General features: G+C 51.6%; 2 protein-coding genes across 4 annotated transcripts in view; one reads left to right on the top strand and one right to left on the bottom strand.

Annotated features, from left to right (window-relative positions):
- The first annotated feature begins 4,308 nt into the window (after window positions 1–4,308).
- On the top strand, window positions 4,309–12,310 carry MCAM (melanoma cell adhesion molecule). Of its 2 annotated transcripts, XM_043482612.1 has the most exons (16): window positions 4,309–4,460; window positions 6,283–6,407; window positions 6,497–6,701; window positions 6,787–6,857; window positions 6,970–7,057; window positions 8,296–8,475; window positions 8,578–8,699; window positions 8,784–8,946; window positions 9,042–9,160; window positions 9,235–9,376; window positions 9,514–9,635; window positions 9,743–9,884; window positions 9,984–10,055; window positions 10,214–10,361; window positions 10,668–10,785; window positions 11,269–12,310. In XM_043482612.1, exons 1-16 carry the CDS (start codon window positions 4,394–4,396, stop codon window positions 11,296–11,298), a joined length of 1,914 nt encoding a protein of 637 aa, XP_043338547.1. In that variant the 5' UTR covers window positions 4,309–4,393; the 3' UTR covers window positions 11,299–12,310. The 2 variants fall into 2 exon arrangements, with proteins under 2 accessions (XP_043338547.1, XP_043338548.1); XM_043482613.1 differs by lacking the exon at window positions 10,668–10,785.
- Window positions 12,311–12,685: 375 nt separating this feature from the next.
- Window positions 12,686–26,374, bottom strand: part of CBL (Cbl proto-oncogene) — an 87,261-nt gene continuing 73,572 nt past the window's right edge. For both annotated transcript variants that reach the window (XM_043482610.1, XM_043482611.1), the window contains 4 exons: window positions 23,625–23,765; window positions 23,139–23,239; window positions 22,034–22,216; window positions 12,686–21,039 (listed from right to left, as the gene is read on the bottom strand). In XM_043482610.1, coding sequence (XP_043338545.1) covers window positions 20,759–21,039; window positions 22,034–22,216; window positions 23,139–23,239; window positions 23,625–23,765 — 706 coding nt within the window. In that variant the 3' untranslated portion in view covers window positions 12,686–20,758. The remainder of the gene's footprint in view (window positions 21,040–22,033; window positions 22,217–23,138; window positions 23,240–23,624; window positions 23,766–26,374) is intronic.

The raw sequence follows: 26,374 nt of genomic DNA, 5'->3' as shown, positions 1-26,374 counted from the left end.
GGGTCCTCAGAGGCCGGAGAGCAGAGACCCAGGACCGGAAGCGAGACAATCCTTTATCACAGCTGACAGGAGCCCCCAGCCCTGCCCGAGGCTGAAATCCTGGCTGGATCATCCTCCTCTCCCCTCCATCAGAGGTCACTGGGCCCCGGGAGGCAGTGCTCAGGGACTCCCCATGCCGTCTGGCTCTCTGCCCAAACTCCACCCGACTCCCACCCGCAACTCAGCTCCCCCTCCGTTTCCCAAAGCAGAGACTGAATCACCTCCACCAGCCCTCGCTGGGAAAGGCCTGGAGACCGGATTCGGGGCTTCCGGAGAGCCCCCAAGGTCTCCTGCCCCAGCCCCTCCCCGGCCCGCAGCAGCCTGAGCATTTATGGTAATGTTTGGATTGGGGCGAGCTCGGCGAACGCCCCGCCTCCCCCAGGCAGGACCTGGGATCCCCTGGGCTGAGGCCCTGCGTGCTGGAGGCCAGCCCACGTGGAGAGGACCCTGGGGTCAGAGAGGACTAGAGGGGATAGTCCAGGCCCGAGGGACAGCTCAACAGGGCTGGAGACTAGGACGGGAGGGAAGGGTCCCCCTCTGCGCACCGCACTCACTGCGAACCCTCCCTCTGGTTTATGGGTCCCTAATCCCCAGGAAGAGTCCCCCTGCGGCCACATCCTCTTTTCCTTCTCTCCCCCACCCCCTTAGCAGGGAAGGGGCTGAGAGGAGAGGCCGGCAGCTCCCAGGGGAGTCGCTGGAATGCTGGGAGCCTGGGAACGGACCCTGCAGTGTCCCTGGGAAAGCCAGGCTGTGGGAATTCCACCCACAGCCCCCTCCCCAGGATGCGACACCGGATGCCAGAGACAGATCCCACCTCCCCAAGAGGGGGTTTCTGTGAGAGTGGGAAAACCCCCCTGTCCCAGCCCCAGCCTGGTTCGACCCCGGAGTTCAGTAGGCCAGCTGTGATGGAGACGCCCCCTCCCACGCCCTCCCCTCCCCCGCCGGCTCCGATATAATCCCAGCCATTGTGCCACCACCTCCCTCCCCCGCCCCTTCTCTGGACCCCTGTACAATGGGGCCTTTGCCTCCTCCAGCACTCAGGGTGGAGATGAACTCACTGACGGTTTCTCCAAGTTTAAAAATAGCCCCTCCCATCTCCCCCCGCCCCACCCACCACCACCAGCACAAGTCACCCTCCTCCTCTTCCAAGGCGTTTCTGGGGCGCAGCTCAATCCAGGCCGCAGCTCCTTCCTGCCTGGAGTCAGGTGCGAAGGACATGGGTGAGGCCACGTCCGGCCAAGACAGGGGCCGCTTCCCCCTATTCAATCTCTTCCCCAACATTTTCCACCCAGCCCCCCAGTATCCGGTTTCCTGGCCCAAGATTGCCTCAGCAGCAACTGCCCCCCACCCGCCTCCTAACCCGTTTCTTCAGTCCCTGAGCACAATCTCCTCCCAGCTCAGACCCCCCAACACTGGAAAAAATTCTCCTACCTCCCCTCCAAAGACTCAGACTGAACCCTATTTTTAGGCCAGGCCGGGAGCGGGGGGATTCCCCAGCCTCAGTCATTGCCAATATTGCTGGCCAACCCCCTCCACCCCATAGCTCCTTCTTACTGCAGATGTAAACTTGTCTTTATCGGCTTCCTTCCTCTGCTCAGCCCGCCCTTCTCATATCCTCCTGGTTGAGGCCCCTCCACCGGAGAGGGTGGTTGGGAGACCACTGTACCCACTATGAAAGAGGACTCCTGGGTTTAATCTCACCCCAGCAGGACTAGCCCCCTGGGGCAGGACTAGCCCCCCTGGGCAGGACTAGCCTTGTCTTTTTACCTCCAGCTCCATGGGGGGTGGGGTGTGGGAGGGTCCCACATCGTACAATGAAATGAAAGCCTCCACTCACCCCGGAGACAGCAGTTGAGGAACTCAGACCGTGGCCACCACCCCACACAGCCTCAGTTTCCCTACCTGTGGTCAGATTTATGCCCAAGAGACGCACCAAGGGCCTTCTGCGCCCCCTGGGTCTGCCGTGGGAGTGAAGAAGGCAGCCTTCCTACCCATTCCTTCTGGACAGAAATGAGGCTGGGAACTTAGGGCTCTGGTCTGGGGTTCTGCTGATCCTGGCCTGCATCTGGGCAAGGCTGCCTCCACTGAGTCCAGGCACAACAGTGTCTGCAGATGGAAAGCCCACAGTGGCCTCCTTAGCTCTCCCCTTCTGCTGGACCTCCATCCTCTCTCGCTCAAAGTTCTTCCCCATCTGCTTCCTCTCTTTCCTGCAGCTGTGGACGCTCTAGCTTCTGGCATCTCAGAGACACGGAGATCCCCATCTCAGATACCCTCCGCCTCCTGCTCCTTCACCCTGTGCTGCCATCATTCTGCTTCCTTCTGCTTCCAGTCCCCTCTGAAGCCTCTCCAAGGACTTGACCTCTTTGGTTTGAAATCCTAGTGGGCCCTGCTCATGAAGCCTTCTCGAGGTTGTCTGCCCCCTGACCTCTACCACCCACTCCCTGGCAGCCCAGATCACCCTAAGCTACTGGCTTCCCTAAAGGACAGTCTCTGTGCTAGTTTGGTGGAGACATGTGGGACACAGAGGTCACCCTGGGCTCTACCCTCACTTCTCTTTCACCGCAGAGGCAGCTCCACCACCCCCTCCTAGCTTCACTCTTCTCACAACGGAAGAAGGATTCTGAACTGACCGTCCTTGGTGGTTAGCTGGCTTTGCTCTCAGGCTGGAGAGAGGAGAATGATTAGTTAATGGTGTTAAGAGAAGGGAAGGGGGGTGGGGGCAGGGAAGCAGAATACCATGACCAGCTCTGAGCGTGCCAGGGCAAACAGCATCCTTCAGCCATTCCCACTCCTGCCCCTGCAGACAAAAACAAATGCATCCATTCCATTCTGGGCCCTGGGCCAGTCCATACATTCACTCTGGGGGATGAGGAAGCACCATCCTTCTCTCACCCCCCACCCCCACCCCGGACTCCAGGCCCCTGGCTTGGCCTGCCTGGCATGGCCTCTGGCTGAAAATTAATGGAGACGGAGGAGGGGATCAGCAAAGATCTGAAAGATGAGGGCTGATGTGGCTCAAGAGTCATCTCGGCGTCATCAAAACGCCATCCTGGAGCATCCTCTAAGTCACCTGCCCATCTCCGGCATTTGCTGCCTCACCCTGCTCCTCCCCCAACCAGCGGCAAGGCTGCCCTGCCTAGGACAGGACTCTATCCCAAATCCAGGCCCCCTTTAGACCTTCCCAGTTAGACGGGTCCCAGATGATGTGGAACCCTTTCCCAGGGTCAGGGAGCTGGGGGTCTTTCTCTATGAGACAGGAATAAGTCTCACTCCCCAGAGCCTCAGTTCAGGTTCAAGGGGCCCGAAGACCCAGGCATTGGGAATAAGGGGAGATGCAGTTCCCCCCGCCTCGCTGGGACAGATTCCACTTGGGCAGGGCAGCCTGGAGTCAATTCTGATTCCTCCTCCAAAACCCCCACCCTCAGCTGCTGGGGGGCAAGAGCCCTGACACAGGGGGTCTCTTCAACCCTCAGCAACAGCAACAGGTAAGGGGGGGCAAGCTGGAGATCTTGTGCCCATTAACTCATTTTCCCCCCTTCTTTCTTCATTCAGGGGAAACTGAGTCCCGGGCTGGGTTCAGTGAGTGAAGCCAGCAGGGGCAGAAACCTCAAGATCCGGGCTGGGTGGGACAAGTGTGACAACTTCGGGCCTGTGAATTCAGGCCCTCCCGGCTTCCTCTGGTCTGAGACTTGCAAGAGCTGAGGGTGAAGGGACCACCTTTAGCGCACCGTCTCCACTCCCCAGTACAGATGCCTCTGGGTCTGTGGGCCCCCGGCCCAGGGTTCTTCCCTCAAAGCGGCCAGGACTGCAAGGCTTGGGGGCAGTGCCAGGCCGGCGGCCGCCGCAGTGGTGCAACCGTTCTGGGAAGCCCTATTTCTCTGGAGCAGAGGTCCGGGGGAGTGGAGGAGGCGGCGGGCAGAAGAGCTTAAAAGGGAGCGAGGCCCCCACCAAGGACACCAAGGACCTGCCAGTGGCTCCTCCGCCAGGAGGTCCCCCAGGGCTACACGGGCTGGCTGGGGCTAAGCGGGGTCTGACCCGGCGGGACTCCAGCATCCGGGCCAGCTTCTCCCCGCAGCCGCCTCGGAGACACCTGTCACCGCCCCCTGTCCGTTCCCTAGCTGGGGGCTGGGAGGAAGGCTCCGGCCTAACCCCGCGCCGCGCTGTTCCGCGGCGCAGCTCCGGGCATCTCGGCGCCGGGCCCGCCCCCTAGGGCTGCGGCGCGCCGGGCGGGGGGTGGGCTGCGCGGGGCGTGGCGGGCGGCCCGGGCGCCCGGGCCCCCTCCCCCGCCCCCCTGACGTCAGCCCCCGGCGGCCGCGAGCTCCCTCACTTGGCTCTAGCCCTCCGGCCGGGAAGCATGGGACGGTCCGGGCTCATCTGCGTTTTCCTGCTCGCCGTCTGCTGCTGCTCTCGCCGCGCCGCGGGTGAGTGAGCTCGCTGGAGCCCCGCACCCCGAACGGCCCGGCCCGGCGGTCTTCGGCGGAGCGTGCCCGGGAGCAGAGCCCGCATCCCGGTGGGGGCCGGGGCTTTGCGCGGCGGCGTGCGTTCCTCCTCTCGGGGTCCCCGGCACCCGGCGCCTTGCGCGCGTACAACTCTTCTTTGTGGCCAGTTTGCGGTCTCTGTTCCAGACCACCCCGGGAGCAGGACTGGGGAGACGGGGAGGGGGCTTCTGCCTGGATCGGGAAGGGGTGGAGCAGAGTCCCTTCAGGCGCTGGGGAGAGCTTTTCTTCAGGTGCTTTCTCGGGGGCGGGGGGCGGGGAGCGTGATTGGAGCCTTGGCGGGAGGGGCAGCTACAGCGCATCCCCAAATCCTGAATTCCGCGCCCGCCTGTTGCTGGAAAACGCAGCTTTCTTAGCTGGAGGGGTGCACCGACCCCTCCCTCTCCCGCCTGGGCTTCGAGCCAGGCTAGAGGTGAGCGAGAGGGGGAGGTACGGCGGCTCCCGCCCTGCCAGGGCGTTGGCAAAGGCTGGAGCGCCGTGTGGGTCCCCTCGCGCCTACCCGGGTGACGGGGTCACAGGTGGCAGGGAATGGGGATCGCGGAGTCCCAGAGTGCGAGCGCCCCAGACTTGTTACACCTCCCGGAATGGGACCAAATTCAGGTGGGAAAAGGGCCCCTGCACCTCGGAGTTTTTCTCTGAAACCGCCCAGGAGCCGGGTGCTCCCGGGCTCACCCTGCCCTTGTATGGCCGCAGTGGTGTCGCTCCTTTCTCTTGGCTCCGTTTCCCGGGTTCTCGCCGCTGGCTGGCTGGGGAAAGGGAGGTCTGGGCAATACCCAATGCCATGGCTTCGTGCCCATGCCAACAGTATCCCTGGGGTACTCTTGGTTGCTGCCTTCAAAGCCTTTCTGGGGGATGGAGGGGAAAGGGCTGCATGGGGCTCCAGTGCTGCAGAAGGTCCAGCCCCACCCTGCCCCGTTCTTCTAGCGCTGGGGAAACTGAGTCAGGGAGCTGAGGCTTTTGCTCTGGGCTGAAGACCACCCCATCTGCCCTCATTGTCTGGGAGCCAGCTCAGGGCAACCGCCCAGGCACCCGAGTCCAACCAGATGGTATGGAGTGACATCACCTCCTCGTGGGGCGGGCAGGACACTGGCACTGCTGACGTCACTCCTGCCCACTGCCTGGCCCTTGCCCTGACCCCTGCCCCCGACCCCAGGGAGAGATTCTGGCCCCTCCATGACTCTGACCCCTCCTGTACTCACAAGACTCCCAGGATGGGGTCCCCTGAGAGTGTGAGAATCCACAGAGGTGCTGCTTACAGAGTAGGAGATAGGGGTCTCCTGACCAGGGTTGCCCATTGGGGTCTTATGGGGGGGGGCGTTGGGGGGCAAAGGGTAGAGTAGTGATGTCTTACCCTGGGTGTGGGGACAAAAAGGGCCTGTGTGCCCCGGCCTGGCACATGCCTTGCATTCCCACACTCTGAGCTCACCCAGGGAGGAGGGGGCCTGGAAGGAAAGGGGCCTTCCTCTTGGCCCACCCTCTGCCAGCCTCATCTGAGAGTTCCTGGTGCTCAGGGTCTCGGCTCCAATGACCAGAAATGTCCAGCCCCAGCTCCCTTGAGCCAGGAGAGGGCCGGCCCGGGGTTGGGGGGAGTCATACAGAGTGGTTGAGGCTTAGAGAGGACAGCGTGCCCTTCGGACCCTCATTGAAGTGGCAGAGAGAACAGCTGCTGCGAGCGGGTGTGAGCGAAGGGCATGGTGAGCAGCTGGAGCTCACACAGCTGCTGGTGCCGCCTCCCGCCTCCCCCCAGGTGTGCCCGGAGAGGCCGAGCAGCCGGAGCCCGAGCTGGTGGAGGTGGAAGTGGGCCACACGGCCCTTCTGAAGTGTGGCCTCTCCCATGCCCAGGGCAACCTCAGCCACGTGGACTGGTTTTCTGTGAGTGCAGCAGAGGGCAGCAGGGGCGGGAGGCCCTGCCCTTCCTGTAGCCCCAGGACCCTCACCCCCGCCCTGCTGCCTCTGCTCAGGTCCACAAGGAGAAGCGGACGCTCATCTTCCGTGTGCGTCAGGGTCAGGGCCAGAGTGAGCCTGGGGAGTACCACAACCGGCTCAGCCTCCAGGACAAAGGGACTGCTCTGGCCCTGACCGGCATCACGCCCCACGATGACCGCATCTTCACGTGCCAGGGCAGGCGCCGGACTCAGGAGCACCGCATCCGGCTCCGCGTCTACAGTGAGTGCCCCGTCCGCGCCCTGTGGGCAGCGTGGGGCCCGGGAAGCGGTGGTCCCACACGCCTCCCTACCTCTCTCCCTTATAGAAGCTCCAGAGGAGCCAAGCATCCAGGTCAATACCTTGGGCATTTCTGTGAACAGTGAGGAGCCTGTGGAGGTGAGGTCTGCTGGGGTGGCCTGGGGTTGGGGGAGGCGGGTTGGCAGGAGCTAAGAGGGGGCAGCTCGGCCAGGTCACAGAGTCAGGAAGCCTCACGCCCTGTCCTCCCTAGGTTGCCACCTGCGTCGGAAGGAATGGGTACCCTGTTCCTCAAGTCACCTGGTACAAGAACGGCCAGTCACTGAAGGAGGAGAAGAATCGTAAGTCATCCTCTCTGCCCTTAGAAGCCATGCTTGTGGCACTATATGGGGACCGCTTTGCACTTTTACTTTGTTTTTTTTTTTTTTTTTTTAATTTTATTTATTTATTTATTTGGCTGCTCTGGGTCTTAGTTGTAGCATGTGGGATCTAGCTCCCTGACCAGGGGTCGAACCTGGGCCTCCTGCACTGGGAGCTCAGAGTCTTAGCCACTGGACCACCAGGGAAGTCCCTACTTTGTTTTTTTGACTGCACTGTGAGGCATGCTGGATCTTAGTTCCCCAACCAGGAATGAAACCCATGACCCCTGCCTTGGAGCGCGGAGTCTTTAATCACTGGACCGCCAGGGAAGTCACTATTGTATTTTTTTTTTTTAAGTACACAAGCCATCCATGAAAATATTATCATTAGAGTTCAAACTGTACAGAAAATCTAGAAGGAAAATTTCCTTCCTGCCGCAGACCCCTCTCCCAGAAATATCTCTGCTGTCAGTGTGTATGTATTCTTTCAAGCCTATTTCTAGGTCCTTACTCACACATGTAAATATATCTAGGACTATATAGGGTTTTGTTTTTTATTACTTAAATCAGTGGTTCTCTTCTAAGGCTGATCTTGCTCTCCTCTGGGACACTTGGCAGTGTCTGGAAATATTTTTGGTTGTTGCATACGGAGAGATGCAACTGGCATTTGGGGAGGGGGGCGCGCAGTGAGGCCAAGGATGCTGTAAACATCCCACAGGGCACAGAGTACTGGCTCCAAATCTCAGTAGTGCTGAGGTGGAGAAACCCTGATCTGAATGGCACAGCCTGCCCTACACTTTGTTTTCCTTTTGACAACAAGTCCTGGAAATCTTGCTGGATCGCTCTATTTAGATCTACCTGATTGTTTACCTACTGCCCAGCACTTCACATGGCTGAGCTATAATGTAATATATAATATAGCTATAATATGATCTAGCTAACCATTCATTCTGGTTAGTAGACATCCAGAGTATTTTCTCTTTACTTTTAAATCACTGCAGTATTATTTGCACACACCCTTGTATGAGTGCCCACGTGTGTTTGGGGTAGATAGCAAGCAGTAAATAGCTGGGTTGAAGGGTTGCAGGTGGCATTTGTAATGATCCACGGCCCTCTACAGGGGCTCCCCACCATTCCTTCCCCGACCCAGGATACCACAGGGTGGGGATGGAGGCGGAGCAGAGACCCACCGAACCCTTCTCCCCTTCTTCCCTGACCAGGGGTCCACATCCAGTCATCCCAGACAGAGGAGTCCAGTGGTCTGTTTACCTTGCGCAGCGTTCTGCAGGCACAGGTGTCCAAGGAGGACAAAGATGCCCAGTTTTACTGTGAGCTCAGCTACCGGCTACCCAGTGGGAACCACATGAAAGAATCTAAGGAGGTCACCGTCCCTGTTTTCTGTGAGTACCGACCCTTCACAGTGGGGCTGGGTCCTGCGAGCTTCTACCTGCCTGGCACAGAGGCCATTCTTGGGCTGAGAACTGTCCCCTTTGCCTATACAGACCCGGCAGAGAGAGTGTGGTTGGAAGTGGAGCCTGAGGGGATGCTGAAGGAGGGGGACCGTGTGGAAATCAGGTGTTTGGCTGATGGCAACCCCCAGCCCCACTTCAGCATCATCAAGCAGGTGTGGGACCCTCTGTTCTGGGTGGAGGCGGGCATGCAAGAGTGGCTGGAGGTCTGCTCTGATCACACTCTCGTCCTCTCCCAGAACCTCAATACCAGGGAGATGGAGGAAGAGAGGACGGATGACAACGGGGTCCTGGTCTTGGATCCCGCCCAGAAGGAGCATAGTGGCCGCTATGAATGTCAGGGCCTGGACTTGGAGACCACGACATCGCTGCAGAGCGACCAACAGGAGCTGGTGGTGAACTGTGAGGGGCTGGGGGCCCAGGACAGGGGGACCAGGCTGGGGCAAGAGGGAATCCAACCCGCCCTGTCCTGCCTGACCCCACTGCTGCACCCCCAGATGTGTCTGATGTCCGGGTGAGCCCCGCAGCCCCTGAGAGCCAGGAGGGCAGCAGCCTTACCCTGAACTGTGAGGCTGAGAGCAACCAGGACCTTCAGTTCCAGTGGCTGAGAGAAAAGGTACCCAGGTGGACCCAGGGCTCTGGGGGCATGGATGGGCCTGGGAGTGACCTCTGACCCATCTCTCATCTCAGACAGGCAAGTTACTGGCAAAAGGGCAGATGCTCCAGTTACACAAACTGAAACGGGAGGAAGGGGGAGGCTACCGCTGCCTGGCCTCTGTGCCCAGCGTTCCCGGCCTGAACCGCTCCCAGCTGGTCAACGTGGCTGTTTTTGGTGAGGCCCTTGAGTTGGTCAGTGTTTTCAAGCTCTCCGGGGGCCAGAAATCACCTGCTGCCCTGGGGCGCTCTGGTGCGGGGAGGGGATGGCGGGCTGGCAGAGTGTGCTGTCTCAACCTGCCTGCCCTCACGCAGGGCCCCCATGGATGGCATTAAGGGAAAAGAAGATGTGGGTGAAGGAGAACTCAGTGCTGAATCTGTCCTGTGAAGCCTCGGGGCACCCTCGGCCCAGCATCGTGTGGAGCGTCCACGGTGCGGTGAGTGGGCGCACGGCAACCTCCCAGGCGCTGGGCCATCCCCTTGCAGGTTCTGCTGCCACCACCCGACACCCTCCCACCCCTGAGCCGTGCCTCCTTCCTTGTAGGCAAGTGAGCAAGACCAGGAGCCGCAGAGTGTCCTGAGTGTCCTGAACGTCCTGGTGACCCCAGAGCTGTTGGAGACAGGCGCTGAGTGCGTGGCCTCCAACTCCCTGGGCAGAAACACCACCATCATTTTCCTGGAGCTGGGTAAGGGCCGGGTCCTGCAGAGGGGGTGGGGACCAGCCCACGTCGGGCTCATTCTTCTCCCACCCCTGACCCCAATCCATTTCATGTCTTCCACCCCAGACTCCAACAGAACCACCAACCTCAGCACCTCCACCGTCAGCCCCCCTGCCAGAGCCAACGGCACCTCAACAGGTGAGCTAGGCTGGACCGGGCATCCTCATTCTGCCCTGCCCAGCCCAGGGGTGCCTTGGGCAGCTGCCCACCTTCCATCAGCCCTGGACTGGGCAGGGCAGTGATGGTAACGTGACAGCTTGGGGCAGGGAGTGACTCCAAGTGTCTTTGTGGAACAGAGAAGAAGCTGACAGAGCCCGAAAGCAAGGGTGTGGTCATCGTGGCTGTGACCGTGTGCGTCCTGGTCCTGGCCTTGCTGGGCGCTGTCCTCTATTTCTTCTACAAGAAGGGCAAGCTGCCATGTGGACGGTCAGGCAAACAAGAGATGTAAGCACGATACCTGGCATCTTGCACACCCACCCCCCCATCTCATGCTGCCAGCTTGCTGCCTCCTCGGGGACATTCCCCTGCCAGCCCTCGGCCCACTAGCCCGTTCGGAGCAGGAGTGGGACACCTGCTTTCCCACCACTACCCAGCTCCTTCCACCACACCGCTTCCCTTCTTCCCTGTTGCCCTTCCCCAAGCTGGCCCAGAACACCCAAGGGCCCGTCATCACCCAGTGCCGTCCCTCCTGACAGCCCCCCTTCCCTTGCCCTCAAGTTGCCAACCTCTTGCCTCCCTCCCTCCTCCCAGCACGCTGCCCCCGTCTCGTAAGAGCGAATTTGTAGTTGAAGTTAAGTCAGATAAGCTCCCAGAAGAGATGGGCCTCCTTCAGGGCAGCAACGGTGACAAGAGGGCTCCAGGAGACCAGGTAGGAGGCAGTTCCCATGGCCAGAGCCTGACAGTCTTCAGGGATTGGGAGCAGCAGGGGCTGACGGTTGCTGAACACTAACTCTGTCCTTCATCCTTCCCCGTCTCCAACGGGGAGCAGCTCCCACCTCGCCTCCCTAACGCTACTCACAGATGGTAGGGCCAGGCAGGTGGCTGAGGGACCCCGGAGAAAGTAGCCCCCAGGACCAAGAGCAGGACCCCGTCTATCACCACTTCCTGAACGGCGCTGGTGGCTCACATCACTAGGTGTGACGCGCGGCCCAGTGTGATTTGGGGGGTCTCACCTCTCATTCCCTGCCCTGCCCGCCCCCCCGCCCGCCCCCACCCTGGCTTCTTCCCTCCAGGCGCTGCACCTAGTTCATCAGCTGTGGCTTCAGTCCCTGCTCCCTCTTAGCGCTGGCACCTAAACCCCGGTCTGTGTCTCCGAATCCCCACCTCACTTCTGCTCTTCATCCATCTTTAGGGAGAGAAATACATCGATCTGAGGCACTAGCCGCTGAATCACACGGCTCTCCCCCCACTGCCTGGAACCTCCCCTGTTCCCTGCTCACCCTCCTCCCCAGCACTCAGGATGGTCGCCAAAGCCTCTAAAGTGGACTACTGAAGTGGAAAAGATCCCCCTCCAGCTTACCTGCAGACCCCGTTTCAGAGGGCACGTGGGCTAGGACCCGAGCTGTCCAGAGAAAGACCTCATGTGGCCCTGGAGGCCCCCTCCTTGGGGACCTGTCCACCACGGTCTTAATTTGTTGAGACCAAGGAGGAGCCTCAATATCCCAGAAATGCATAGGAGAGTTTCTTATAGAACTTGTTTTCTCATTATGGATGTAAGTACCCGTCTTCTACCAGCAACCAAATTAGGTAGCCTGTTTATCTTGAGCTGACTTCCTGGCCCAGGGCTGGCTTCATAATCCAGTCATATCACTGAAGTATGGCTGTGGTGAGCCCAGGCCTCTCTCTGCGGGTGAGGGTCACTGCTCACTTCAGTTCTGGGGAGACCCCCACACAGTAAATGGAAGCAGCTGCCTGCCTGCCTGCCTGTGGAGTCGCTTTTGTGACATTCCTTTCTTTCCCTGGGCAGAAGCTAGGACCTGGTGGTGTTCCTTACAGGATAGTCAGTGAGGATGCCAGGCACAGATTTCCAGAGTGAAGGCCCTTGGGCCCGAGCACCCTCATTCACTTGGCTCCCCCCACCCGCTCTAAGAATCACATTATGACTGAAGGCTGGGGTGGGGGCTGGAGCTGAGGTCCAGATTGTCCTTTACAAGGGTTAAGGCTATAAAGTTATATTAGCACCAGGGTCCTAATGGGAGAATGGTACTTGGAGATGAGAAATGGGCCTGGCTAGAGCTTTGGGGCATGTATGTGTATCTGCGTGTGTGTGTGTGTGCGTGCGTGTGTGTGTATATATATGGTTTTGTTAGGTTGTAAATTTGCAAATTGTTTCCTTTTTATATATGTGTGTGTATATATATATATATGAAAAATAAAGCTTAATTGTCCCTTAATCTTACACTGTTTTTTATTCATCATGGGTACCACAGCAGCCTGGGGCCTGCAGAGTTGGAACCATGCCAAAAGGAACACAGAGCCCTTTGCAGCTGGGAGCAGGGACCAGAGGTCACCTCTGCTTCTCAGCAGAGGGCTCGAGCTCTAACACAGAGGATAAGCTTGCTCCTTAGCAGCAGAGCTGCCCTGACCGAGGCAGCTTACAGAGCCTGGTGAGCTGTCGGCAGGGAGTTTTTGCCCCTTTCCTGTCACTTAAACGGCCCTCCAGGTAGCAGAACAAGACGTCTGGTGATGAACTGATGGGGTTATACATCTGGCCCTGTAGTTCCCCAATGCATTACTCCCTGACCCATGAATGAGCAAGAACTCTGGTCTGCTACAACAAAAGAAACTTTATTTAAAAATATTTTTTACAGACATGGGTGCCTGAAAAAGCTCTTTAGTTAACTGTGTATGGAAGTGAAAAAAATTAATAAATAACATTAGTATAACAGAACCTCTAAACATTAATACACTGGCAAAACAAAATGGACTTAAAATGAAAATGACTTTTAAAGCTCTGCTATTCTCTGTAAGAATATTTACCTTCTGTTTTATTCTTTACAGGTGAGAATGATTAAATACTGCTAATATAATTTTTTTATATTAATGACACATTTTTAAAATAGTCCACAAAAATCTCATCTAAGGTTTCATTTTGTTTTATTTTTAACACTGATATACAAATGGGACTCTTCATTCTGGAGAAAGCATCAAGTTCTCTCCAGCCCCACCCAGGCCAAGAATGTCAAAATCCTGAATAAGGAGGACTTTGAAAAGAACTGTTTCTATCTCCCAATTCTTTATTAAGTTAAAGGCAAGGAAGAACTGAGAAGAGGGAAAGAGACAAGTAAAACGTCATTATACAGAAAACTTTTGTTGTTGAAACCTACAGTGGCCACCATACTGAGGACAGGCTTCTGCTCCGGTACGTGGTCCTTGCCGCCCTGCCCAGGGGAAAACTCGCCCCTGCAGAGGCACTATCTGCTTAATGCTCTACGTCTGAAGTTTTCAAATGAAAGGAAAGCCAAGTCTTAAGAGAGAGGCAGGAGGTCTAGGCCAGTTCAGGATCCAGCATAAAGACAAGACAAGACAAACAACCTCCTCTTCTCGGGAGTCCACTCTACACTGTTCAATGCCGTTGGGTCACTGACAGGATCGGGAGGCTGGGTCACTTGAAACGGTCCAGAGGATACCTGGCAGTCATGGAACATTCTGTCTCCTGCTGAATACAGAACATCCAACCTGACAACTAAGATTCTGACTGGAGCCAACGAAATGATCCTGGGGTACAATGCTCATTTCTTCCAACTCAGCACTGTGGCTGGAGAAGGGACCGCTGACCCGCTGCACCTGGGTGCCACCTCCCCGGCCGCATGGAGACACGTCCTCTCCCCTAGACTGGAGAACTAATGACCCTCAAGGTAGAGGAGCTAAGACTCTGGTATTTCCATATTAAGTCCTAAAATGCAGCCTGGGATACAGTGCTGCCTTAGAAAGGCACAAAATGTTTGGTTTTTTTTTTTTTTTTTTTCAGTGTGCTAAAAATTGTTTTGTTTTGAATAAAGCAAAAAGATATATAAGGTTAAAAATACCAAGTCACCACAGCCAGAAAGCAGGGGGAGGAGGTACCTCCTAGCTGCCACGCCCTTGCCACACATTTCAGCAGGAGGCCAAGGCCAGGACACTAAAACAAGGCTGAGACGGGCAGGTCGGGAGGCATCCACTCTTGTGGGCCTGGCGCCTGCAGGCTCACTCACCCCGACAGCAGAAGGAAGAAGCCAAGGAACAGAATACACAGGTCTACAGCCGGGTAAGCAGTCCCCTGCCTCGTCAGCTTCCAGACAGCCGTAAGCGCAGCTTCCTCAGCCACAAAGCGTGGTCAGAGGGAGGCGGGGAGGCGGGAACCGACACATGGGGCACATTAGCACCTATGTCGGAGCGCTGGGTGCAGGCGCACACACCCCCCACGCGGGGGCCCAGCAGGGCAGTGGCGCCAGGCCTGGAGAGGCTCAGACAGCCTGGACCGAGCAGACTCCCCTGGCCTCCCAAAGTGACCCAGGGGCAGGAGGAGGATTTGTGAAGGGCGCCTCTCACATTTTGGGGACCGAACAAGAATCTGGGGCAGGGCGATGAGAACTCTGATTTGTTCCACTGCCAGATCAGTAGGTTGGCGTTCAGCCTCCACTCTCTACACACACAGGGAGTGGTCGGCTACATTTTTCTCAAGAACTGAACAAGGGAAGGGGCAGTGAGATCTCCAAACAGTTGTTAGTCTGTTAGTCAACAGCTGGCCCTTTGGCACCGTGCTCTCCAGAAGACTGCCAGGGGGCCTCTAGGCAGGCCTGGCTCTCCCCACCCCGACTCCCCCACTCACTCCTGGGCTACTTTCCGGAAACAAGAAACATTGGTGCTCCCCCTCCGAAACCAACCCAGACTTCCTAGGACTAGGTGAAGGCAAGTGGCACGGCTGTCCCTCTGCCCCTGAATTCTAGAGCCTAGAAGGGAATTTCAAACACAGGCCCCAGCCTTCACCACGGGCCTCAGTGTGCATCTTTGGATTATTAGGCGACTTCGATGTACATCAAATGACTCCAGTAGTTTAAAAAAGTTGTAAGTAATTATGAACTGCATTAATAACAAGGGACAGGGTCCGGGATGAGAGAAATAAGATCAGAAGATTCAGGCAAGCAGAAGCACGGCTTTAAAAAACCAACAAACAAAGGCTTTACTACAGGATGACAAAGGAAGCAACCGGACAGAGAGGACAGATGCATCCTGTCGAAAGAGCTCTCAGCAGAAACTCTCAACTGGAATCTATACCTAATTCACATCCTGGCAACTGTCCCAATGTCATAAATTCTTACTGCAAAGTAGTTTTTGAGGTACCACGGACCTCAGTGATGCCTAAGGACATCACTGCAGAGGAAAGACTAGATGAAAGGGTAGGGAGGAGGACATGGAGGGACTGAGGCCACGGGCCTGGAGAATGAGTATGTTCTCAGCACTAAAACCTGAAGAGAGCCCAGAAGTCCACGGGCAGGGGCGACGGGGGATTTGTGATCTGCTCTCTGAAGAAACTGAAAGACGGCCAGAAACCTGAGATTAAATGAAGGCTAAGAAATGTCACCCAAGAACAGACTAGCTCTGGAACAGGAGAAACGGGTCCTGAAGAAAGAGGTAAGAAATCTTGGATGCCAGGACTCATAAAGGAAAGAAAAACAGGCAATAAACAGTGAAGACAGTAACCCAAGTTAACGTTAACCTAAGCGCTTCTTCAATGTCCCAGACACAGTCCCATGCCTGCCTTTCCCCTCTCAAGAAAGCAGTATGGTAAGCTTTGCTACTAAAGTATTGGTTTGGCCAAAAAGTGCATTTGGGTTTTCATGTCATGACATCATACACAAAAGCTGATTGAACTTTTAGGCCAACCCAAAATGGTTTAGGGTCTCTCTCACCTCCAGTCAGAACCTCCCACTGCCCCTTCTTCCCACCTGAACTAACCCGCGGCTGCCGCCCTGTGTGGCAAAGGCGGACTGGTTGGGTGCCCATACCTGATCAATATGCTGGGCTGATGACAGTTTTCCTTGAGAATATGAACAAAAGGAGCTGGGTATCTGTTAAAGTGATGATCCCTAGAACTGGGGGGCCATGAGGACTTGAGTACTAGGGTACTGATTTCACGGCCACACATTACTGACAAACAGATTTACTTGCAGGAGAAAGATCGAGTTGCAAAGTTTCTCAGCTCCATGCATAATCAACTGTACTGCTTCGCTGGGTTCTGGGAGATACTCTGCATCCTGATGACTCCCTCCTTTCTTCTGCTTGAATTCGGTTTCTGGTATCCGAAGGACTGCTCAACAGGACGGTCAAACATACAGTCTTGACCTTCTTCCACTATGCGCCCTCCTCCATGCATTAAGTGGCAACATGCATTTCTAACATGAGGCTGCTAATGTAGACTGAGATCAAAGTAACAGTAATGCTTTATGCTGAGAATACTTCAGATCGAATTTCTAGGGCATGAAAATCCAGGAGGAGAATAACGTGTTGACTCTTACACTAAGTTCCAGGGTCTCTAAGCTCCATACTCCTAGAGATACAGGCTGACATCTTTGAGAACTGAATTCAGTCTACCTCACTGCCTGGCTCTTGGGAGACCAAACAACTGGTGGACGATCAGGACCCAGAGACAGGCGCTCATTCTCCTCTCACAACTTTGGCTCTTCTAAAGAGACATAGGATCAGCAGGAAGGCTGTGGAACGATTGAAAACCAGTTCCACACAGGATGGGAGATGGTAAGAGGTCCCAGAAGGGTCATAAGAAAACTTCCTAATAAAGGGGAATAGGAATACAAGCAGCTGAGTAAAAAGATCAAGGAAGGCACTAGAGTGGAAAGGGGACTGTAGGCAGATGCTTTCCTTAAACATTTGACTGCCCTACTGTCCAACTCTGAGCCAATGAACAGACCCATCACACAGACTATAAACACATAAAAATGGTGGGTAATCCATGAGACTTACATGGAGGAATCTCCCAGACATTGTCAAAACTATAGGAAGATAACAGGGGTTAAGGGGAGCATCTTGAAATGATTCTTAACCAGGACAGCTCTATAAGGAAACGTATGTCTGCATACAGCTGTGACTATAAACTGCACAATCGAATTGGGAATGGGTATTTTAGGGCCAAATGCACATGCTAGACAGTCCAAGTACAATTCCTCAACATCAGTAAACCGCCTTGTGGTGGCAGGCGAGAACACAGAGCTGGCACTTGAGGCTCATGGTATTCACTCATAACCACCTGCTGAACGAACACACACTCTGAGAGCCAGGCCAATGGTCAGAATATCATTATTCCATGGGCAGTGGTCACTGCAGAGTCAGAAAGGCCAACAGCAAGAGGGGAGATTTACAGTTTGGGAAGAGGGCCTGTACCCCTCTGCCTCTCATGACGTGAGGTAGGAGAATATTCTGCACTAACACCATTGCTGGTCACATGCAAAAAGATCTAGATCTTGTTAAAGGGAACATATAGCTGGTCCTACTTTGCAAGCAAATATAAAAAAAAAACCTCATGTGTGAGGTTTCTGATTGAACCATAAAATATATTTTACTTTTCTAAAGAGGAAATAAATATTTTAAGTATGAGAAATAGCAACCCCCCTAATTTTTCTTCTAAATCCACAAAACAGCTAAATGATACTAACAGTACTATACTACGCCCTGGGCCCTGGTGTGAAGAGTCTGCATGAGAAGCAAAAGAACAGAAGGATGGCACAACACGCAGAGCAGGGTTGGGGGCACAGAGAGAGTTAGGGGAGAGAATGGCCACCCACAGGTATATAGCACTATTGATATAAATATTAACAGACAAATGCTGAGACGATAGACTGCCAAATCTATTATTTACCTAAACGGAGGTATATCACTGAGCCCACAGGTTTTTTCCACCTTGAGAACCCCTGACTTTAATAGAAGGAGTATGGCAGGGGCAGTGGATGAAACAGCCAGCCAGCAAGGAGGGCTGTAGAAAGCAGTCCAAGGAGACATGGGGAAGCAGGGTTGAACCGAAGAGCCTAATGCATTTGAGAAAAGGGGAAACAGCAAAGTGGTTTTAACCTTACCTGATAGCTAACAGAGGGGGAACCATTTGTAATTTAGAGGGAGAAAGGGGATGTGACTGCTCCAAATGGCAAAATTCAAAGCCCACTTGTGAAAGGGGAATTTAGTTAAATTCACAGCAGAACCAAAGAATTAAAAACTGCCACATGAACTGAGGATGAAGAATGGGTGACTGGTGCCTCAAAGGAAAATTTAAGAAATTATGGTTTTGGAAATATCCTCAAACAAGAGCCATGTGAAAACCTGCCTGAGGCTCATCTGGCAATCTCAGACTCAGACCCAGGCATGAACTCAGAGCACCCAAAGGAACCTCTCACCAAAAGGTCTGAGACCCTGAGTGCCCGTAGACAAACAACTGACAAGCTAAGAACCAGGCCAAGCAATGGTGCATATGTTCAGCACCGAGTTTGAGGGCTGACCCAATGAACCACACAGGTACTCAATGAACTGTTGAGTACTGAATGACCCAATGAACCATTATGAAAAAAAAAAAAGGATAAGCTTGCCTTTAGCGTATATAAGGAAGGACATAATCTTCAAAGAAGACTTTGCATGCACTTTGAAAAGACAAAGGATTTGCAGAACCACTGCTTTGTTCTCTTGTCAGATCTTCAGACTATAGGTAGTATCTACAGATGAGGAAAAACTCCAGCAGGCAGAGGTACGCAGGCTGCTGCCATGTTTTCTAGTTCTTCACCTAGGCCTTCCACATCTAAACAAAGTGCAAAAATGAACACTACCACAAGTGAAACACTATACCGGCTTTGAGCAGGAGACACACTAGGTTCCTCTTTCCGACTCTCTGTCGCTTTCCTCTGCCCTCTCCACCCTGACTGAGGCCCTCCTGCACCTGCTGGGGGCTGTGTCATTTCTGCCATAAAGAGAAAACAATGCGTAACCACGGCAATTCAGCAAGAATCCCCAAACCATCCACTCTGGAAATGTAAATGGCTCGGAGGCAAGAGGAGAAAAACAAAAGATCTAGGAGTAACTGAAAGCCAAGAAAAGAGTTAGAAAAAGCTTTAAGTCCAATTATGATAACATGGGAAGGAAAATAGATGCAAAGTCATTTCTGTTTAGATTGTGAGACAAAACCAGGTTTTAGATTGTGAGGCAGGTGGGTTTATCAAGGAGCAGGCTTGTTTCTGACCAGGAGGAAGGTTACCCACTGCCAGGGAAGTCAGTTAAAAGGCTCGGGCTGGCAGCATCTACAGGAACAGACCAATGAACTCTGAGTCTTCTTTACCAACTGGCAAGGGCACAAGCTGGGGTCAATGTTGTCTGAGTGCAATAAAGGCATTGATCACACCAGTGATGTCTAATGACCGTGGGGAACGCAGTCACTAAAGAGTATCTGAGAGCTAAAGGGAAGAAGAAAGGGGATGAGGAAGAAGAAGGAAATGCTACATTCCCAAAGCCATAGGCACAAAGAGAAAAGCGAGTCGCCAGGCAGCACCAGTGTAGGGTTGGTGCTAACTGTCAGCAGAATGCTGTGCTACCCTGGAGTGATACCCTCAACTCCTTAAAGAGCAAAGAAAAAAACTCACCTCTGAAAATATAACCTGGCTCATCATCACAGGGAGACACCCATATAAGCTGAAATTCACTGGGAAGAAAAGCTGAAGAGAGAAATCCTTATTGTCTGCTGTGTGCATTTTATGTATAACAAGGTAAAGAGCGTGTGAATGGAGCTTCCTAAGTGCTTCATGGTATTTGGGCCAGAAAGCCATGCTGGAAACAAATGTTTTCCCCTTCCCATTAAGTAGAAAATCTCATGATCTACATTAGAACACATACCTGGCACCAAGGCAACTGACTCCCGCAGACTACTTTCTGGGGAGAGCATGGAATGTATCTGAAGGCCTCTATCTCATATCAGTCATTATGTAATTACGATAATTAAAACATCTTTTTAAAAACAGATTCAATGTTCCTATAGAAACAGTGCTTTGGAGTGACCAGTGTTCGCTGCGAGTATCAAACAGGACCATAATGACAGAGCGACAGTACTTTTTTCCCACCTATCTACCAAACAAACCAACACCATCACACATTATAAAGAACATCCTATAAGCTGCTTGGCGTCAGTAAGGCTGATCACAGTAAGCCCACTGCCAATGACGGACACTAAGGAGGAGGAGGGCAGAGGAGACAGGGAGAAGACAGAGCAGGGGGGTGGGGAGGCGTTCTAAAAATACAAGACTTCAGCTATGCACATGACAATCCAAGCCAAAGGGGAGTGTTTGAGTTGTAACACACGCTGGGGTTGGGGAGAAAACCACAGTAGATGGGAGTCTTTAAGATTCCTTCCTAAACCTCTTGTGCTAATTCCCCACCTGGAATTTACACACACAGCAGGTTAATCTTATAACCACAGGACACACACAACCACAGACAGACAGACAAAACGCATACAACCATATCCTTAACCCAAGAAAGTCTTAAGTCCTCAATTAGGATTTAGAGCACAGTACTTCTGCTTTCTGGACTTTTCCCCAGGTAGGCTACCATTTCACAAAAATCCACACTCTTTCCAAGTGGGAACTGAAGGACACCTTCAAATGCACTCTTAAAACATTAAGAAAAGAATCAAGCCTCCTAGCTGTTCCGTCCTCAGTCCACTGCTTTGAAATCTTGGAACCACAGATGTGATACCCCACAGACAGGGCAAGACCTCACTGTGAAGTTTCCAAAGGAACCTAGCCGCCCTTTAGGGTGCTACTTGAGCGAGAGCTCCCGGCTCCTCGGTCCTCTAAGCTGCGGCAGGGAGGGGTGTGCTAGGTGGCAACGTGGGCCGGAGAAGAAATAGAAACGAATTCCCGGAGGATGTTTTTGGCCATTTCAATGTTGTTGTGGGCAATGACCAAGGCTTTCTGAATGTCCTGATAGGAGTAGCCCTGACTCAGGAGGCTCTCGATCTCGCTGGAGAGCTGCGGGGAGGCGGCAGCCGAGGTGGCAGCACTGCTCTGCTGACAGCTGCCTGCTTTCCGTTCAGAGTTGATTCTCCGAGGGAACGGCTTGGGTGGCCTCTCAGGAACCTGGGCACTCTCAGTGAAGTCTGGAAGAAATCGGAAAGAGAATATTTGCAAATCTGGGGGCGGGTGGGGGTGGGGAGAAAGTCTCATCTAATAACAATGTGCTAGTATGAGATATTACTGACCCACTGTCAATCGGGTACATGTGTTCTTCAGTCACACAGCTGGGTTTTTACAGCTTTAAGAGTTTTAGTGTACAGCCTTCCTCTCACGGCAGGACAACCTTCTACAGACACCATGCACTTGCCCTACTGACGGGGACCATGCTGCCCTGCCCACACAACATCTGCAACACGCTTTACACTGAGCACCAAATTTTCACATGCATTACTGCCTGAATAAGTCAAAAAACATTTCTGAGGGGCCAGAGCAGGCATTAGATTTCTCCCTTTACAAATCAAGGAACAGAAATAAGCCGAGGTCACAGTGAAGAAGCATTAAACAAGGCTGGGTGGCAGGGGATCACTGCCTGTTTGGGCAATGGATGCCATGTATCTTTTTTCACCAGCTGTCCTAAAGGCTGTCTTCCGTTAGTTACTAAAGTGACAGAAACTCTGGCCACTGCGTTCCCAGGCGGCCACAGGTGCAAGAAGGACAGCCCTTAACAGTTGAGGTCCAAATGTGGGCTGGCTCTAGGCCCACTCAGATGCTTTCCAGAGCCAGTACGCCTCCCTTCCAGTGGGACAGGGCCTAGAAGTCAGGAATGTGTGCTCCAAATCATCAAGCTGAATTATCACTGTCATCACGCATGCTCAGATGAGCCAGAAAGCCTACCACCCCCAACATAGGCAGAGCCAGGGTGTAGGTAATAACCTTATTTCTAAGTCAGGCAAAATTCTCAAGAGTCTAAATCAACTTTAACTTCCCAATTTGGGTCCCAGGACCAGCTTTCCTCCCACTTTGGTCCACTCCTTTCAGCTACTGACTTACTGTCACTAGGCAGTCATCTCTGTCTTGGTATAAATAGGGAGCCAACACAGCATTTCTGGGTAAACCTGAGGGAGCCTGGAGACTCACGTGTGGGGGGATCACCTTCCAGGGACAGCCAGCCAAAGGAGGAACTGGCGTTGGAGATGTCGGAGAGCGTGCGGCGGGCCAGCACCACAGGCACAGGTGGCTTGGGAACATCATACCCGTCCTCTTCATTTTCTGATTCCTCAGGGCCAGTGTTGGCATGGGCTGCAGCCAAATTCCCTTCACCTAGAGAAAAATGTGTGCAGTTATCCTCTTTTTCTAACATACTTCTCTGTCTAACATTTCAGGACAGGGACATCCACTCATCGAGCATATATAGCATCAAACAGTTACTGAATATCCATTTTGGGTCAAACACTGTGTGGCCCTGTGGGTAGAAATAAAAGAAACAAGGAACCAAAATCTGCACCAATCCTGCAGCTCTATTTTTCTAAATATGTCAAAAGCTACCCTGGCCAAGGTTAACGGCCACTGAAATCCAAGACTCAAGCACCACTTTACAGCATTCAGTCAACATTTTCATCTGCATTTCACCTTGGAAGATCAGCCAAAGGGCCCTGTTGTATGTACTGCCTTCTTGAACTTTCAACTTGGTAAGCTAGTTAATATGGGAATGGAGTATTCACCACCCACACACACAAGAATTTCATCAATGTTGAAAAGCAATGGGAGTAAGAGGGAGCTAGCTGCCAGCACTGCAGGTCCAGGCCATATAACACAAGGGCTGCCAGGCCCTGGAAGGATGAAAATCCCAAATGGAACTGGCTGTGTGAATGAAAAATAAAAGAGAAGAAAGGCCTTTACTGCCATAGATCAAAGATACTTTGCAAAGAAAATTATTTAAGAATATTCCACTTAGATCAAGCTCTCATTGGCCAGACATTATCAGCTCATTCCTCCAGCACATCAATGATTGTTAAAGCAGCAGAACTGGGGACTTCCCTGGTGGTCCAGTGGCTAAGACTCCATGCCCCCAATGCAAGAGGCCCAGGTCTGATCCCTGGTCAGGGAACTAAGATCCCACATGCTGCAACTAAGAGTTTGCACGCCACAACTAAAGATCCCACATGCTGCAACTAACACCCGGCATAGCCAAATGAATAAATAAATTTAAATAAATAAATAAAGTAGCAGAATGACTACTCACCAAACGTACCACTCTCTGTGACAGATGGCGCCACCTGGGACTGAATATTATACATGGCTTCGTATGTACAGCTATCGACCTGCTGGTCACAGTCACACGTTCTGGACCGGAAGGAAAGTGGCATAATGATCTTCAGAAACAGAACTCTGTTATCTGCAAACTTAGCAGGAGTCACTTAATTCACAACTTCTCTAGACCCTGATTCTATCAAGATAACACTCTCCCTTCGCCAGTGTCACTACTAGTAAATATCATAAGATTGACTCCTATTATGAGTAACAGCTGTGTATGTTTTTGAAATTATTGTGATGCTCAAGAAACATTTAAGTAGAACTGCTTACAGCTGCAAGAAGCTTAAAACATTAGCGGCTACACACATCTTTCTGCTTTATTTTTGGCTGGATAACACTATGTGCAGGCAGCAAGCCAAGCAGGTGAGTGAGTTGGTGTCAACTGAATTCCCAAACAGGACTGTTGTGAACCTACCGTGAACTCTGCGCTATCTCTGGAGGCCACTTCACTTCTGGCTTTTGAAGTCCCAGGGGCCTAGAGGAAGGAGTCATATACTCTGTATCCTCCTCATTTTCACACTGCTCCCCAGGGGGCAGCTTTGGCACAGGAAGAGGTCTGGAAGAGGAAGAATAGAAAAACAGAAAAAGAAAACAAAAAGAATGAACTGCTTTGCAATTACCTGAAATAATTTGAAAATCACTGTGGCAGAAGAAATATATAACATCCTCAGATGTTCAAGATACTCCTAGTAAAAAACAGCAAGCATGATTCTAAACACATAAGAATGGCAATGAGTATATTACCTATTGCCAATTACTGTCTGACTCTAGGTGGTAAGATTCTGCTAACTTTCTTTAGCATTGCTCACCTGTGTTTTTAAAATATTCTTATAACACATACTATTTTCATAAAGAGAAAAAGGTCATTAAAAGGGTAATCCAAAAATTTTAATTACAATTCTTTTTGTTGATGCTAATAAAAATATAAAACTACACCATTTATTCATTAAGCATTTTGGCAATACATACTTTAAAACATTCACATTCTTCTGTCACAGTAATTCTACCTTGGCTGCATCTCTGGCTATGTAGAAAGATACACTGAAGTAAAATCATTACATTAAAAGCTTTTAAACAAAATAAATATCCAACAACAGGAATGATTAAATATATGATGTCATAAATTTGCGGGAGATAGTGAAGGACAGGGAAGCCTGGTATGCTGCAGCCCATGGGGTTGCAGAGAGTTGGACACAACTGAGCAACAAAATAGTCACATTATGTAATAATATGCAATCATTAAAAGTGAAGATTTTGAAGAACTTTTTAACTGAAAGGAAGAAGTGCCCAATATATAATGCTAAGTTTAAAAAAAGGGAAAACATAAAACTATATTGATCTAAAACATACATACATTTTACATGTCTACAGCCATGACCAAGTAGCAAGTATAGTCTGACCATCTGCCTAGAACAGCCAGCTATAAAAGCAGGAAACTATACAAAAGAAAGAAGCAGAGGCATATTCTCTTTCCAGAGGCAAGGAGAATACACTGCATTAAGCCCCATATTAGGAGTTCTGAACTTGGGCTTTCAATGTAGATTTCAACAGACTGAGGAGAGAGGGATTGGAATTCGGGAATACCACGATGGCCAAGACACAAGGAGTCAAAAATCCTGGAGAAGGGAACGGTAGAGACACAGGTTTGAAATGCTGCCTGCAATTTTCCCTAGAGCTACTGTGAATCCTTAAACCATGTATGCATGGGACAACATTCTGAGAAACTAAGCAAAAAGCAGTAGTACTTTGGCTGTCTTGCCAAACTAGAGAGACAAAGTTGAAAGTAACAAATATGGCCTTTAAAATAGTTATAATTTATATGTTCAAGAAAAAAGAGAATTTTATTAGAAAGCTATACATGAAAAGTCTAGAACCTAAAAACATAGCATTTGTTAAGATGGATTCTGGGGCAGATTAGAAACTGGGGAAAAAAAAAAAAGATTAGGCAAGTGAAATAGAGTAAGAACTATTCCAATTCAAGTAAAGAGAGGAAAAAGAATGGAAAACATGGAAATGAGCAAAAGAGCTATACAAGGTATGATGAAAAGGCCGAACTTCCAGGTAACTGGAGTCATAGAAGAGAGAGACTGCACAGTTTCAGTCTATCTGAGGAAACAGTACACGCTGGAAACTAACACAACACTGTAAATCAACTATACTCCAATAAAAGTTTTAAAGAGAAAAAGGAAATACTGCCTGAGATTTTCTATGCTGATTTTTTTTGTTGGGGTGGGGGCAGGTGGAGAGAAGGGGGCTGCACTGCATGGCTTACAGGATCTTAGTTTCCCAACCAGGGAATGAACCCAGACTCTTGGCAGTGAGAGCACAGAATCCTAACCACTGGACCACCAGGGAATTCCCAGTGGCTGAGATTTTCTAAAACTGATTAAAAGCATCAAATGGCAAAATCCATAAACTCGAAAGCCTTAAGCATAAATATAAAGAAAACTACATAGGCACATTATAGTAAAACTGCTGGGATTCAAAGACACAAAGGTGTTATAAGTAGTCAGAAAAAGAAACACTACCCTTGAAGGAGCAACATTACTCTCATTTTCCAACAGATACAATAAAAGTCAGAAGGTGGTGTGATATTTTTAAAGTGCTGAAAGACATGGGTTTGAATTGCATTGGTGCACTTTTATGCACATTTTCCCCATAAATGCATACTATAGTACTACACAATCCACAAAGTTGGTTGAATTTGGATGCAAAACTGTGGATACAGAGGGCGCACTGTAGTTATATCTGGATATTCCAATACATAGTGGGTTGGTGCCCCTAACTCCTGAATTGTTCAAGGATTGACTGTACTATATTTAGTAAAAATATCTTTAAAAAATGAATGATAAAAGATATTTTTAAAATTTTTTTTTTTTTGATAAAAGATATTTTAAGTCAAAGAAGATTTAAGTGAATCCACTAATAGAAGATACACTAACACACTCTCCTCTTTCTCTCCCTCTGTTGCTCTAAAGGAAGTTATCTAGGCAGAAGGAAAAAGATTTCAGATGGAATGATGGCAAAGCAGGAAGAAATGAAAATACTAGAGGATAAATATGTGGAAATTTAAATGTCCTTGAAGTGTTAAGAGGCCCTGATTCCAAGTGGACTCTAATGATCATGAGTCAAGGGTATATGTTGGAGTCCTGAAGATAACTGTTA

Source organism: Cervus canadensis, chromosome 11 (assembly GCF_019320065.1).
Source record: "Cervus canadensis isolate Bull #8, Minnesota chromosome 11, ASM1932006v1, whole genome shotgun sequence".
In the NCBI taxonomy this organism is placed as follows: Eukaryota; Metazoa; Chordata; class Mammalia; order Artiodactyla; family Cervidae; genus Cervus; species Cervus canadensis.
Note: the sequence above shows the minus strand (reverse complement) of the source record. Positions and strands in the feature narration are given on the sequence as shown.